The sequence below is a fragment of the Portunus trituberculatus genome, chromosome 47 (assembly GCF_017591435.1).
Source record: "Portunus trituberculatus isolate SZX2019 chromosome 47, ASM1759143v1, whole genome shotgun sequence".
NCBI classification, from domain to species: domain Eukaryota; kingdom Metazoa; phylum Arthropoda; class Malacostraca; order Decapoda; family Portunidae; genus Portunus; species Portunus trituberculatus.
Genome location: NC_059301.1, coordinates 34,388,202 through 34,403,485, shown reverse-complemented (window position 1 = coordinate 34,403,485; position 15,284 = coordinate 34,388,202). Strand labels below are relative to the sequence as shown.

The 15,284-nt window shown below is 39.0% G+C and overlaps 1 protein-coding gene across 10 annotated transcripts in view; it reads right to left on the bottom strand.

The window, feature by feature from the left end:
* LOC123520541 (microsomal triglyceride transfer protein large subunit-like) overlaps positions 1-15,284 on the bottom strand; it is an 82,693-nt gene that overhangs the window by 10,061 nt on the left and 57,348 nt on the right. For all 10 annotated transcript variants that reach the window (XM_045282894.1, XM_045282898.1, XM_045282892.1 and 7 more), the window contains 2 exons: positions 5,408-5,562; positions 3,174-3,318 (listed from right to left, as the gene is read on the bottom strand). In XM_045282894.1, the coding sequence (XP_045138829.1) occupies positions 3,174-3,318; positions 5,408-5,562 (300 nt within the window). The remainder of the gene's footprint in view (positions 1-3,173; positions 3,319-5,407; positions 5,563-15,284) is intronic.

Genomic DNA, 15,284 nt, shown 5'->3' with positions numbered 1-15,284 from the left:
CATAGGAGTGGATAGGGCATTGAGTCAGATTTAGGAGATCATTGATGAATAATAGAAAGAGAGTGGGTGATAGGACAGAACCCTGTGGAACACCACTGTTGATAGTTTTAGGGAAGAACAGTGACCGTCTACTACAGCAGCAATAGAACGATCGGAAAGGAAACTGGAGATGAAGGTACAGAGAGAAGGATAGAATCCGTAGGAGGGTAGTTTAGAAATTAAAGATTTGTGCCAGACTCTATCGAAGGCTTTCGATATGTCAAGGCCGACAGCAAAGGTTTCACCGAAGTCCCTAAAAGAGGATGACCAAGATTCAGTTAGGAAAGTAAGAAGATCACCAGTAGATCTGCCTTTACGGAAACCATACTGGCAATCAGAGAGAAGGTTGTGAGCTGATAGATGCCTCATTATCTTCCTATTAAGGATAGACTCAAAGGCTTTAGAAAGGCAGGAAATCAAAGCTATAGGGCGGTAGTTAGAAGGATTGGAGTGGTCACCTTTTTTAGGGACAGGTTGAATGTGAGCAAACTTCCAGCAAGAAGGATAAATAGAAGTAGAGAGACACAGATGAAAGAGTTTGACCAGGCAGTGAGCGAGTTCGGAAGCACAGTTTTTGAGAACAACAGGAGGGACTCCATCCGGACCGTAAGCCTTCCGAGAATCAAGGCCAGAGAGGGCCAGGAAAACGTCTTTATAAAGAATTTTAATTTTAGGGATGAAGTAGTCAGAGGGTGGAGGAGTAGGAGGAATATGCCCAGAATCATCCAAAGTTGAGTTGGTAGCAAAGGTTTGAGCGAAGAGTTCAGCTTTAGAAAAGAAGAGACAGCTGTAGAGCCATCTGGATGAAGTAAAGGAGGGAAAGACGAAGAAGTAAAGTTGTTAGAGATATTATTGGCTAGATGCCAGAAATCTCGAGAGGAGTTAGAATTGGAAAGACTTTGACATTTTCTATTGATGAAAGAGTTTTTAGTAAGTTGGAGAATAGATTTGGCATGATTACGGGCAGAAATATATAGGGCATGAGTTTCAGCAGTTGGATGGCTACGGAACCGTTTGTGAGCCGCCTCTATCATTGACAGCACGAGAACAAGCAGAGTTAAACCAAGGCTTTTTAGCTTTAGGGTTAGAGAAAGTATGAGGAATGTAGCTCCATGCCAGAGATAATCACCTCTGTTATGCGCTCGGCACAAAGAGAAGGATCTCTGACATGAAAACAATAATCATCCCAAGGAAATCAGAATAGTACTGCCTTAGTTCCTCCCACTTAGCAGAGTTAAAATGCCAGAAGCACCTCCGCTTAGGCGGGTCCTGAGGCTGCACTGGAGTGATAGAACTGGTAACGGAAATTAGATTGTGGTCGGAGGAGCCCAACGGAGAGGAAAGTTTAACAGAGTAAGCAGAAGGGTTGGAGGTTAGGAAAAGATCAAGAATGTTGGGCGTGTCTCCAAGGCGGTCAGGAATACGGGTAGGGAACTTCACTAGCTGCTCTAGGTCATGAAGGATAGCAAAGTTGAAGGTTTGTTCACCAGGTTGGTCAGTGAAAGAAGATGAAAGCCAAAGCTGGTGGTGAACATTGAAATCCCTAAAATGGAGATCTCAGCAAAAGGAAAGTGAGATAAGATGTGCTCCACCTTGGAAGTCAAATAGTCAAAGAATTTTACATAGTCAGAGGAATTAGGTGAGAGGTATACAGCACAGATGAATTTAGTTAGAGAGTGACATTGAAGTCTTAGCCAGATGGTAGAAAATTCTGAAGATTCAAGATTGTGGGCACGAGAGCAAGTGGTGTCGTTACGCACGTATGCGCAACATCCAGCTTTGGATTGAAAATGAGGATAGAGCAAGTAGGAGGGAACAGAAAAGGGCTGCTGTCAGTAGTCACAGACAACTGTGTTTCGGTTAGGAAGAGAAGATGAGGTTTAGTAGAGGAGAGTGGTGTTCCACAGATTGAAAATTAGAACGAAGGCCACGAATGTTGCAGAAATTGATAGTGAAAGTATTAGATGAAGTGTCAAGACACCCAAGGTCGACAGCAGAGGGCAGTCCGACCTGGGGACATTTATGGTCCCTCCCAGAGGGGACTCCGAGGCAGGGCGTGGTGAAGCCATTATTAAATTTTGATTTGAAGAGAGTGTAAAAGTGTAAGGTGTTGTAGTGTAGTGTAGGAAGTAGTAGAAGTTGTCTTTAGAGGGCAGGCTGCAGCTGCTCAATTGTATAAATGAGACCACAAAGGGAACCGGGAAGAGAGGACACGGGGAATCACTCAATCTGCAGCACTGCCTACATCCCCGTAAATACCTCTCCTGGAGTATTCCACATACTCTCTCAGATCAATAATTTTGAGAGAGCATGTTAAGCAAGTTAGTTACACAAGTGTGGTTTGTAGAGTGACATCAAAGGAAGTGAAAGCAATGAAATTGTGTGAATGCCAGTGTAAGCTGTGTAAATTGTGCAGTGATGGAATATTATAAAAAGTAAAGTAAGTAAAGAAAGCATGTGTGAATAAAGTTGAAGTGTAAAAGGGAGAGGAAGGTTTTTTTTTTTGTGTGTGTGTAAGAGGGACAACCAGCCAAGGGCAACAAAAAATGTGATAGAAGAAAAGGGCCACTGTGATGCTGGTCCTTAAAAAAAAATTAAAAGGAAAAGTGGGACTCCTTGGCTGGTAGAGGAGCTATCTTTTTTATTTTTTTTTTCAATTCTAAATCTTGAGTGAAGAATGTATGTGTGTGTTAGGGACTGTGACTGCCCCGTTATGTTGTGAGAAAGAGAAACGTTCAGTGAGGTCACAGCTGGCTTTAATGATAAGTTCACAGTATCCCCTGAACCAGTGCTATTAGACCTCACTGAGAGTAACTACTGTTTTGGCAGGGTCTACTGCTTCCTCCATTTGGAAGGTAAGATGGTAGTGTAGTACTAAGGAACATACATGTATGTGTTAAAAGTGTTAGTAGAGGCTAAGTGCTTCAACAAATAAGAAACAAAGACCTGGATAGGGACAAGTGGAAGCCACCTCTGTGGAGGATACTCTCACAGAAAGTGAGACATCAAAGAGATAGATATACATAGAATACATATATACAAAATCAACTGCAAATAACTTAAACGGAAATTGTATGATGGCTATGATTTATTTCTAATAGATGGAGAATTAAATATGAAATCCCAAAACTTACCATTTTCAGGCACATCATGACATCATCATAAAACTCAAGATCTGACATGAAATTCAGTTGAGCTTGTGTTCCTACATTGAACTCAATCAATGTCTGAATGAAAGAGCTGTCAACTCGAGCCACTCCTTGGATGACCATGGCAGCTCTGAAAGTTGCAAAGAAAATACCACAGTATTATTATTAAGGTAACAGTTTCTGAATGCCACTAGGAAAGTCCTCTGTTAGGAAGTACCATCCTAGCTCTGACAGACCAAGGGAGCCAAATATAAAAGTGAGAGGGAAAAAACATTTGCATTTGAAGAAAAATCTTAAACTATATTACATTTTAAAGCTGAAACTTAACATAGAAACTACATATGGAACAAGTATTTAACCCCTTTCCAGTGGAGGATCTATATATAGACGTTTTGAGGTTGGGACTTCTTTGTCGGATCATCTATACATAGATGTTTGTTTTGATTTTACCTCACTAAATTGTAGCATGATCTATATATAGATGATTCCTTTTAACCCTTTCAGTGCTTCGGACCACGATCGTGGCTTTGAGGAAAATGCCTCCTGTCCACGATCGTGGTCCCATATTTGATGAGTCACAGAATTAAACCGCGTGCCTCCTGGCTGCTGCTAGTTGCCAGATGACATTTCATAAAAGACAGAGAAATGAGAACAGTGATAAAAGGTGAGGAATCAAAATGATACAGAGTGGAGTTCCACAGGGAACAGTTCTGGCACCTGTAATGTTCATAGTGTATATCAGTGATATGGTTGATGAGGTGGACAGTTATATAAGCTTATTTGTAGATGACATAAAGTTACTGAAACAAGTGGAAAATGACATGGATTGTGAAATGCTACAGAAAGACTTGGATAAGATACATTAGTGAAACAAGAAATGGGAAATGGAATTCAATGCAAAAAAGTGGCAAGTGATGGAACTAGGGAAAAACATAAGAAGACAGAAGAGATCTTACACCCTGGGAGGGATAGAAATTCAGAAAACAAAATAAGAAAAAGACTTGGGTATTACAATACTGTAAATGACAATTTGTCACAGGAAAAACATGTCAACAACATAGTTGGGAAAACATTTGAGTTATAAGAAAAATTAAACGGGCATTTACCTATTTATCTATATAGATGAAGAGATGATGAAAAAAACTAATAGAGTACATGATTCAATCAAAACTAGAATATATTGCATTTATATGGTCCCCCATATTAAGAAAAATATAAGGAAAATAGAAAGGATCCAAAGAGCTGCAACCAAAATGGTTCCAAATTTGAAAGACCTAACTTATGAGGACAGATTAAAGAAATTAAACCTTTCAACACTGCAACAAAGGAGAGAAAGAGAAAACCTAATTGCTATATACAGAACATGGAAGGGGATGGACACAGTCAACAAAGATGACTTATTAGTGTGGAATTCAAGAAATACAAGGGGACACAGCATTAAATTGAAAAAGACTACATGTAGAAGAGACATTAAGGAATATAGCCCTCCAAACATAAGTACAGAAATATGGAACAATTTGGATGAAGCAGTCATTCAAGCAAGAAATATACATGACTTTAAGGCTACACTGAATGACTATAGGTATGGAGACAGGATAGCACGTGCACAGGTCCTTTCCAGTAAAACACAACTAGATAAATACAAAAGAGACTAAGTATCTGATGACAGTATTATGTAAACTTGGAGAGACAGATGGAGAAAAGAGATGGTGCTATAGGTGTATCATAAGATCACTTAAAAAGATTATGAAGGAAGAAATGTGTTCATAATTGTAAAGACTAGTTCAATAAAATTTATTTCTGTCAACATTGACTTGCAAATCAGAGGCTTGGACACATAAAAGGGTAGAAGTCAAGAGCACATGCAGTGGAATCAAGAGATATCTTGTGGTATAACAAGGTTTGAGAGGGTAAAGAAGGAAAATTTATCGCAGATATGCCATGAGTGCTTGTGCAAATGGAATTACTTGTAAAGTAGTGGAACTGGCTGAAAGAAAGGAAAGATGTTCTATTCAATCTGAAAGGATGAAAATGAAGAGTTTGTTGGGAAAGTATAAATGAAACTGAATGATGTAATAGGAAAGAAAGGCTACTTAGAAGGTGGACATGACTAACATTTTCTTAAAATCTTTCATCTTAAAACAGTGTGACATGGCCCCTGAAATAGGTAGTAGTTACAAATATCTAGTATAATGAGGCAAAAAAAATATGTTGCTCACCCAACTTCAACAAGACTATGAGCATTACGATTCCACAGGGAAACCTGAATCTGTCCCGCCAAGTCATAAGACAGTGCACCATTCAGAAGCAGCTCAGCATTAAGACCATTCTGCAGAGGCACTACCTGGAGGTGGTCTTGCAGCAGAAGTGTGCCCTGCCAATTAAGACACTACATTACTCACATGTAAAGTAGTACTTGTTATCATAACTAAAACAACTAAAGGCAAGAATATCTTAAATCATAAATGTTTTGTTGTTTAATTTCTTACATTGTACCATATGTTCCTTTTCACTGGCAGATAATGGGTTAAGAGCACAATTGACCACGACCACGACTACAGGCAGACCGAATCTACTAGTGGTGGTGCATTAGCATGGCCACAGCTGGGAAACCACTTAAAACTACTTTCAACAGGTTCAACATTTGTGTATGTGTGTGTATTTACCTAGTTGTAGTTTTACAGGGCCTGGGCTTTATGCTTGTGTGGCCCCGTCTCCATATCTACACTTATCCAATTTCTCTTTAAAACTGTGTGTGTGTGTGTGTGTGTGTGTGTGTGTGTGTGTGTGTGTGTGTGTGTGTGTGTGTGTGTGTGTGTGTGTGTGTGTGTGTGTGTGTGTGTGTGTATTTACCTAGTTGTATTGTACAGGGTTCGAGCAGGGCTCATAGTGTTCTGTCTCCATATCTCCATTTATATAATTTTTCCTTGAAGTTATGCACATTATGTGCTGTAACAACTTCATTATCCAATGCATTCCATTTTTCCACTGTTCTGTGTGGAAAACTGTATTTTCCCATATCCTTCACACACTGCCTCATCCTGATCTTCTTTTCATGTCCTCTTGTCCTTCCATCATCTTCTGTCAACAGCACCAGGTCTTCTTTGCCTATCTTTTCAATATCATTTACTATCTTATACATTGTTATTAGGTCTCCACATTCTCTTCTATCTTATAAGGTTGGCAGTCCCATTTCCTTCCGTCGTTCTTCACATGTGAGGTCCTTTAATTCCGGCACCATCTTTGTAGCAATCTTCTGTATCCTTTCCAATTTTCTTATATCCTTTTTAGAGCTCGGAGACCATACCACTGCTGCATATTCCAGCCTTGGACATATCATGCTTTTGATGATTTTTTTCATCATATCTTTATCCATGTAATGAAATGCCACTCTTATATTAGTCAACATTTTATATGATAGTCCAAATATCTTGCTTATGTGTTTTTCGGGGCTCAGATTTTCCTGTATGATCACTCCCAGATCTTTTTCCTCTTTAGTCTTCATTATTTGTTCCTCTCCCATCAAATAGTTCCATACCAGTCTTCTCTTACTCTTTCCTAGTTCCATTATGTGACATTTCTTAGCATTAAACTCCAATTTCCACTTCCTGCTCAACTCATAGATCTTGTTTATATCTTCCTGCAACAGCAGACAGTCTTCTCTGGTTTTGATAACTCTTAGCAGCTTTGCATCATCAACAAATAAATTGATATAACTGTTTATCCCAACGTGAATGTCGTTTACATAAATCTGAAATATAATGGAGCCTAACACTGACCCTTGTGGCACTCCGCTAGTTACTTTTCCCCCAAGTTGAGTATGTATCTTTCTGATCACAATTCTCAATTCCCTATCCTTCAAATAATCTCTTGTCCACTTGAGCAAAGTTCCTCGCAGTCCTCCTATGTTCTCTAGTTTCCAAAGTAGTCTTCCATGAGGGACTTTATCAAAAGCCTTTTGAATATCTAGGTATACTATGTCTACCCATCCATCTCTGTTTTCAAGTCCTGCAATAACTCTCGGGTAGAAGCTTAATAAGTTTGATACACATGACCGCTCTGTCCTGAACCCAAATTGTCTGTTTGATATGACTTGCTCCTCTTCTAGAAATTTAACCCATTTTTCTTTGATAATTATTTCACATAACTTCCCCAAAACACTTGTAAGTGACACTGGTCTGTAGTTTAGTGGTTCATTTGCCTTTCTTCCTTTAAATATCGGTATTATGTTGGCTCTCTTTCATTCTAGTGAAACTTTCCCTTCATTTATTGAACTTGTAATTATTTCCCAAATTGGATCTAGTATTTGCTCTTTACATTCTTTTAACACCCAGCTTAATACACCATCTGGCCCCATTGCTTTTCTGACTTCCAACTTATTAAATAATCTTCCAATATCCTCTTTGTGCACTGTGATCTCCTGTAATCCTTGGCAAACCCATGTGAATACCGTTTTGAAGCTCTCATTCATTATTTCACACATTTCCTTCTCTGTTTGGTATGTCTTCCCTTCTTTAATTATTTTTTCAATTATTTCCTTATTTTTTGTTTTGCCGTTTATAAACTTGTAGAAAAGTTTGGGTTCATTTTTGCTTTTAGTCACTACATCTTTCTCAAAGTTTCTTTTTTCCACTCTCCTTACTCTAATATATTAGTTTCTGGCATCTTTGTACTGTCGTCTGCTATAGTCATTTCCCTGCTTTATGAGTTTCTTCCATGCTTTATCTTTTGCCTTTTTTGCTTGTATGCATTTAGCATTGTACCAAGCATGTATTTTTTTCAGAACTTTATAAAAAGGTACAAACTTTTTTACTCCATTATATTTCTGTAAGAATATGTCATATTTCCCTTGTACTGTCTTTCTGTACATAATATTACTCCACTCAATATCAGCAAAATAGATCCTTAATTTTTCAAATTCTGCTCTTGCATAATTTAATCTCTCTCCTTTATAGTCCTCTCAGTAACTTATCTCATCTTCCTTCTGAATTTGCATCTCTAATGTCACATGATCACTTCTCCCCACTGGACTAAGGTACTGTATGATTGGAGGGGGCTCTGGTTTCTTTGTGAAAACTAGGTCAAGCAACGATGGTTCTTCTTTCCTCTTGTACCTTGTTGACTCTTCCACCTACTGGTCCATTGCATTAACCATAGTCAACTGTAACACTTTCTCGCTCCACTGCTCAGCATTATCCATTACTTCCATCTCTTTCCAGTTTACATTTTTACAGTTAAAATCTCCAACTAAAAAGTATTCTTCTATCTCTTCTTATCATGTTATCTAGGCACTTTATCACATCCCTTTGCATATCTTTATGCTCTTCTGATCCCCATGTATTAGTCTTTGGTGGAACATATGTAACTATAATTTTTCTTTTCTTCAAATCTTCTGTTCTGATTGTTACTCCCAATACTTCCATTTTGTTCTTTTCATATTGCACATCCTCCACATATGTTTTCACGAACCATTATTAGCACTCCTCCTCCCCCTTTATCCTTCCTGTCCCTCCTCCAGGTATTATATCCCTCCTCTTTAAAGTTGGCATGGATTCCTCCTCTGTTTTGTTTGAACGATGCACATTACATCCGGCTTTTTCTCTTTCAAATAATCCCTAACTTCCAATATGCTTGATAACAATCCATCTATAATAGTATAAGTCACTCTTAATTTCTTGCCTCCTCCATGACCTCTCTTTCTTCCTTAGGTACCACCTCTTTAGTTTCACATCCAGAACCCTCCAGTAAAAATTAATCTTTATCTCTGTCCTTTTCTCGTTTTTTTCCTTAGCTTCACTTCTTAGCACTTTTTCCATTTCACTTTCCTGTAAATTCATTCTCTTGTTACCCATATATCCTTGTGTTCAATATCATCGGACAGCTTCCCTTTTCTAGACATAATTTCCTCTACAGCCACTTGGGATCTCATTCTCACCTTCATTGGTTTTCTACCCTCTTCACTGTATCTTCCTAGCCTGATCACTTCCTCCACCTCCTGATCTAATTCTTGTGTACTGTCTTGTATTCGTTTGATAACAGTTTTGGCCAATTCTTTCTCCACGTTCTCTCGTGAATTTATTTGGATTTTTCTTTTCCTTCATCCCAAATATCACGAAGCTTTTTTTTTTTTTTTTGTCCACTGCATCATGCACAAGGTCTTCTTTCTCTTTAATAACTTCAATTACTGCGACTTTCGTCTTCTCCTGAATTTGTCTCTTTACAGTCTGAAAATTTAACTTTTTCCTCTTCTTGGTCCTGTTTCCATTTATTTCGTAGTTCCTTCAGCTTGTTTTCACCCAATCCACATTCTGCCCTGTCCACAATCCCATCCTGCACTTTAACCGGCAAGCTCCTTAAGGAGCTTTCGTAGTCTTGGCATGTGGCTTTTAGTACGTCATTTTGTTTCTTTAGTTCTTGTATCTCCTCTTTCAATCCCTGATTGATTGCACTGACCTTCACACATTCTGTTAATCTCAATTTCAGGTCTGTGTTTTCCATTATTAGTCGGTCCTGTTTGTCCATTAGACTCACATCACCTCCTTCATATACCTTAATTCCTTTTCTACATTGATTAACCTTTTCATATTACCTCATTCATCCCTGAATCCAGAAAAATCCTTGTCCATAATATCATCTGTTAGTTTCTTTAGACCAACCAGAGTTTCAATGTACCGTTGGTTTTCACACGATGGCGTATGTTTTGATTTCGCCATATGTCTGGCAGCACTGCTCTGTTCCATCACTCTCTCGTTATTCTTTCCGTATATGTGATCCAACACTTACATAATTTGGAGACAGGAGAACCTATGGCTTCCTCCCCTCCCCCTGTACATACGTCTAGGCCAGTCTCTAACTCCTTTTGTAGTTATTTTCTGTGAGCTGCTCAGCGCGTGTGGTTGGCACGGTGTCTGTGCTGTGTGTATTTACCTAATTGTATTTACCTAATTGTAACATACGGGAAAAGAGCTATGCTCGTGTTGTCCCGTCTCCATATCTATTAATGTCCAGCTTTTTCTTAAAATCATGAATATTCCTTGCGTTGACCACTTCCACGTCTAAACTATTCCATGCTTCCACCCTTCTATGAGGGAAGCTATATTTTTCACATCTCTCCTATAAGTGGCCATTTTAGTTTTTTCCCATGCCCTCTCGACATTCTTTCATTCCACATACACAGATCTTCCCTATCCATTTTTCCATGCCAATCATCACTCTGTATATTGCTATCAGGTCTCCCCTTTCTCTTCTGTTTTCCAGGGTCGGAAGTTGCATTCTTTTCAGTCTGTCTTCATAAGTCAAATCTCTTAAGTCAGGCACCATTTTTGTTGCAGCCCTCTGTACTTTCTCTAGTTTCCTTATGTGTTTCTTTAAGTTCGGAGCCCACTGTATTGTTGCATATTCAAGCCTCGGTCTTATCATTGCAGTAATTATTTTCTTCATCATTTCTTCATCTAAATATCTGAACGCCACTCTTATGTTCCTCAATAAGTTCAATACTTCTCCAATTATTTTGTTTATATGTCTCTCTGGCGATAGGTCATTGGTAATTGTCACCCCAAGGTCTTTTTCTTCATGACTGGTTTTATGTCTTCATTTCCTATCTTGTACATACTCCTGATTCTTCTTTCACTCTTGCCAAACTCTATTTTCTTGCATTTTGTCGTGTTGAACTCCATTTGCCATGTACAGCTCCATTTCCATATTCTGTCCAAGTCTTCCTGGAGTAGTTCGCAATCTTTGTCACATCTCACTTTTCTTAACAATTTTGCATCGTCTGCAAATAGGCTCACATAACTGGACACCCCATCCACCATGTCATTTATGTAGACCGCGAACATTACTGGTGCCAACACTGATCCCTGTGGAACTCCACTCTCCACCAAGCCCCATTCTGATGGTCTGTCCTTAATTATTGTTCTCATTTCTCTTCCTACCAAAAGTCTTCCATCCATTTTAGTAAACTGCCATGCACTCCTCCTACCATTTCAAGTTTCCAGATCAGTCTCCGGTGTGGTACCTTATCAAAGGCCTTTTTTAAATCCAGATATATTCCATCAGCCCAACCATCTCTTTCCTGTATTACATCTATCACCCTCGAATAGTAACATATCAGGTTTGTCGTGCATGAACGCCCTTTTCTAAAACCAAATTGACACTCACAAAGTATGTCATTTTCTCCAAGAAGTCTGTCCATCTATTCTTCACCACCCTCTCACACATCTTAGCTACCACACTTGTAAGTGACACTGGTCTATAGTTCAATGGGTCTCTCTTGTTACCTGATTTATAGATTGGGACAATGTTAGCTCTTTTCCAGTCTTGGGGCACTACACCTTCCCTTAATGAGGCATCAATTACTTCACAAACTTTTTCTGCCAGTTGCTCCTGCATTCTCTTAAAATCCATCCTGATACCCCATCAGGTCCCACAGCTTTTCTCACTTCTAAACTCCCCATCATATTCTTGATCTCCTCCACAGTTACTTGAAACTCCTTCATAATCCCTTTCTGTTCCATTACCAGTGGTTTGTCAAAAGCAGTCTCCTTTGTGAATACCTTCCGAAAGCATCCATTCATAGCCTCTGCCATTTCCTGGGATCTTCACTGCATACTCCATTTACTTCTAAACTTTCAATACTTTCTCTATTTTTGATGTTGTTGTTCACATGTCTGTAAAAAGCCTTGGTTGGTCTTTACATTTATCAATTATATCCTTTTCTTGTTTCTTTCTTTCTTCTCTTCTAATCAACACATATTCATTTCTTGCTCTTTTGTAACTTTCCCACTGCTTAATCCGTCTTTTCCTTCTCCACCTCTTCCATGCATCCTCTTTTCTTGTTCTAGCCTTTTCACATCTATCGTTAAACCAGTCCTGCTTTCCAACTTCTCTATGTTGTCTTATTGGTACAAATTTTTCTCACCTTCTTTGTATATTTTTATAAATTCCTTCCACTTTTCATTTGCTCCTTAGCACTCTTGAATTTCATCCAATTTGTCTCTTGAAAGAATTTCTTTAGGTTTCCAAAATCTGTCTTGGCATAATTCCATCTTCCCACTTTATATTCTTCATTTCTTCTAGATTTCTCTTCATCTATCACCTTGAACTCCAAAACTGCATGATCACTCTTTGCTAAAGGGCACTCCACCCTCATCTCCTCAATGACCATTGGCTCTGTACTAAAGACCAAGTCCAGTCTTGACGATGCTCCCTCTCCTCCAAACCTAGTATCTTCTTTGACCCACTGAGTTAACACATTTTCCATTGCCAGTGTCAATAGTGTATTTCCCCATGTTGTCTCTGATCCTTCCATTGACCAGTCCTCCCAACACACCTCTTTACAATTAAAATCTCCCATCATTATAGTTCGTTCACAGCCACCCAACATTTCTTCCAGACATGTTCCTGTATCACTTATCATTTCTTCATATTCCTGTACTGACCATGCATTTGTCTTAGGTGGTACGTACACCACTATGTAGTGCCTCTTTTTCCTTCATTAGTTTCTGCTCTGATCTTTAGCACTTCTGCCTTTCCCATACCTTCTTTCACTTGATCCACCTTTATATCTTTTTTAACCAGCAACATCACTCCTCCTCCCATCTTACCTACTCTATTTCTTTTCCAAACATTATATTTCCCTTCTCCAACCATCATCAGGTCTTCTCCCTCTCTCAGTTTTGTTTCAGTAAGACCCACAATATCTGGGTTCTTGTCCCTCAAGTAATCGTTGAGTTCTAAAATCCCGATATCACTCCATTTATGTTGGAATACATTACATTCCGCTCATACGTAAGTTTCTTTAGTCCTTTCTTGCTGTACTTTTCTGGGTTATGAACCACTTCCTCAGTCTCATATCCAAGATTCTCCAGAAAAACTCTTTCTTCTCCTCTTCTGTCCTCTCTTCATTTTTTTCAAAGCCTCCTTTCTCAACTCATTTAACATTTCTCTTTCCTTTTCACCGAGATCTCTTCTCAACCAAATCTTCCTTGTTGTTTCCTGCTGGGCTAGCCTCCATGACTTCTCCACCAATTCATCTACATCCTTTTGTGACTTAAGTTTGATTCTTATTGGCCTCATACCTTCTCTTGTGAACTTTCCAATTCTATGGAAGTCCTCTATTTCTTGTACTAGGTCTTTTCCTCCTCCTGCACCACATTAATGATATTATTTATCACCTTTTTATGTTTTTCTCTCTCCATTTTACTCGGTGTCTTATCCTCCTCCACACCAAATATCACCACACATCTCTTTTTGTCTACAGTTTCCCTCACCAATGTCTCATTTGATTTAATAACCTTCACCACTTTCTCAGCAATCTTCTCTTCTATGATCTGTTGATCTATAATTTCAGCAAGGCCCAAAGTTTTCTCCCCAGACTCTTTGATTTCCTTTTCCAGACTTGCAACTTTGTAATTTACCTCCTTTCTTTCCACTTCCTGACTTTTTTTCCATTCAGCCGTGTGTGTGTGTGTGTGTGTGTGTGTGTGTGTGTGTGTGTGTGTGTGTGTGTGTGTGTGTATATATTTACCTAACTGTATTTGCCTAGTTGTATTTTATGGGAGGGGAGCCTATGCTCGTGTTGTTCTATCTCTGTATCTCACAGTGTCTAATTTTCTCTTAAAGTTGTGTACAGTCAACCCTCGGCTATCGCGACTTCAGCTATCGCGTTTTATTGCTATCACGCACCCATGAAAAGCTGCTAAAATTTCATTATCGCAACCTCAGATGCCTGCTATCGCGTGCCCAGCCATGACGTCATGGGTTATCTGAGCGCTCATTGGCCAAAACCGATACCAGAATTTTGGCCGATTCCGATACCACCTAATTGGGCGAATACCGATACTACTATCGATACCGATACCACCGATACCGATACTACTACTTATAGTGATTACTGCACTGGACACCAGGATGAGTTGGTGGACGGCGATCGTTATCAGATGGGAGGCTTTGTTTTGGGGGATGCTGTAAGTCCTTCTGAGAACGTTTGTGAAATAGGAGCAATTCTAGAAGCTTTTTGAAGTCATTTGCAAAGGTAAATTACTCAGTAATCAATATCTTATATCAAATATATCACTAAGTAGTAAATTCCTTTTAAGTATCGTAAGTATCGGCATAAAATAAGCCAATACCGATACCCAAAAAATGGGGCGATACCGCCGATTCCGATACCGATACCGATGCATCGGTACATCTCTAGTAAATACAATGAGCTGATGTAATTTTTTTTTTATGTTATAACCTTGACATGTTTTAATTGGTACCAATGGATTATACAGTAATTTAAAAAGTAAAAATGAGGGATATTAGGAGTAAAATTTGTGGTTGCGGTACCAATAACAATTTTCACCATTAGTTGTTCAATTCGGCTATCGCGTTTTCGGCTATAGCGCAGCTATTTCGGCCCCAATTGGGCGCGATAGCCGAGGGATAAGTGTATAGACTTTGCACGCACCACCTCTCTGTCTAGTCTGTTCCATATATCTATCACTCTATGTTTTTCTTGAAGTCTCTTCTGTAGTTGTCTTTTCTGAGTTTTAGTCCATGTCCTCTTGTGTCCCTTCTGTCCCTCTTCAGCAGGTTGATCCTATCAGAAAGCTCCATATTATTCATTATTCTGTAGATGGTCAACAGGTCGCCTCTTTCTCTTCTCTGCTCCAGTCTCTCTAGTCTCTTTTCATACGTAAGAGCTGACAAGGTTGGGGTCAGTTTGGTGGCTGCTCTTTGTATCCTTTCAATTTTTCTGATATTCTTCCTCGTGTTTGGTGACCACAGTACTGCTGCATACTCCAGTCGTGGTCTGATCAAGGATACCAATAACTTTTTCACTATATCTTCATCAATATATGAGAATGTAATTCTAATATTTCTCAGTAAGTTGTAGGTCTCACCAACAATTTTATTTGTATGTTTATTGAGGGACATTTCTTTCGTTATGAGAACTTCCAGGTCCTTTTCACTTTCCACCTTCTTAATCTTCTGTTCTCTAAGTTTATATTGTCTTGTTATCCTATTTTTGCTCTTCCCAAATTCCATTATGCTACATTTCTTAATGTTGAACTCCATCTCCCATCTTTTACTCCATTCCTATAGTCT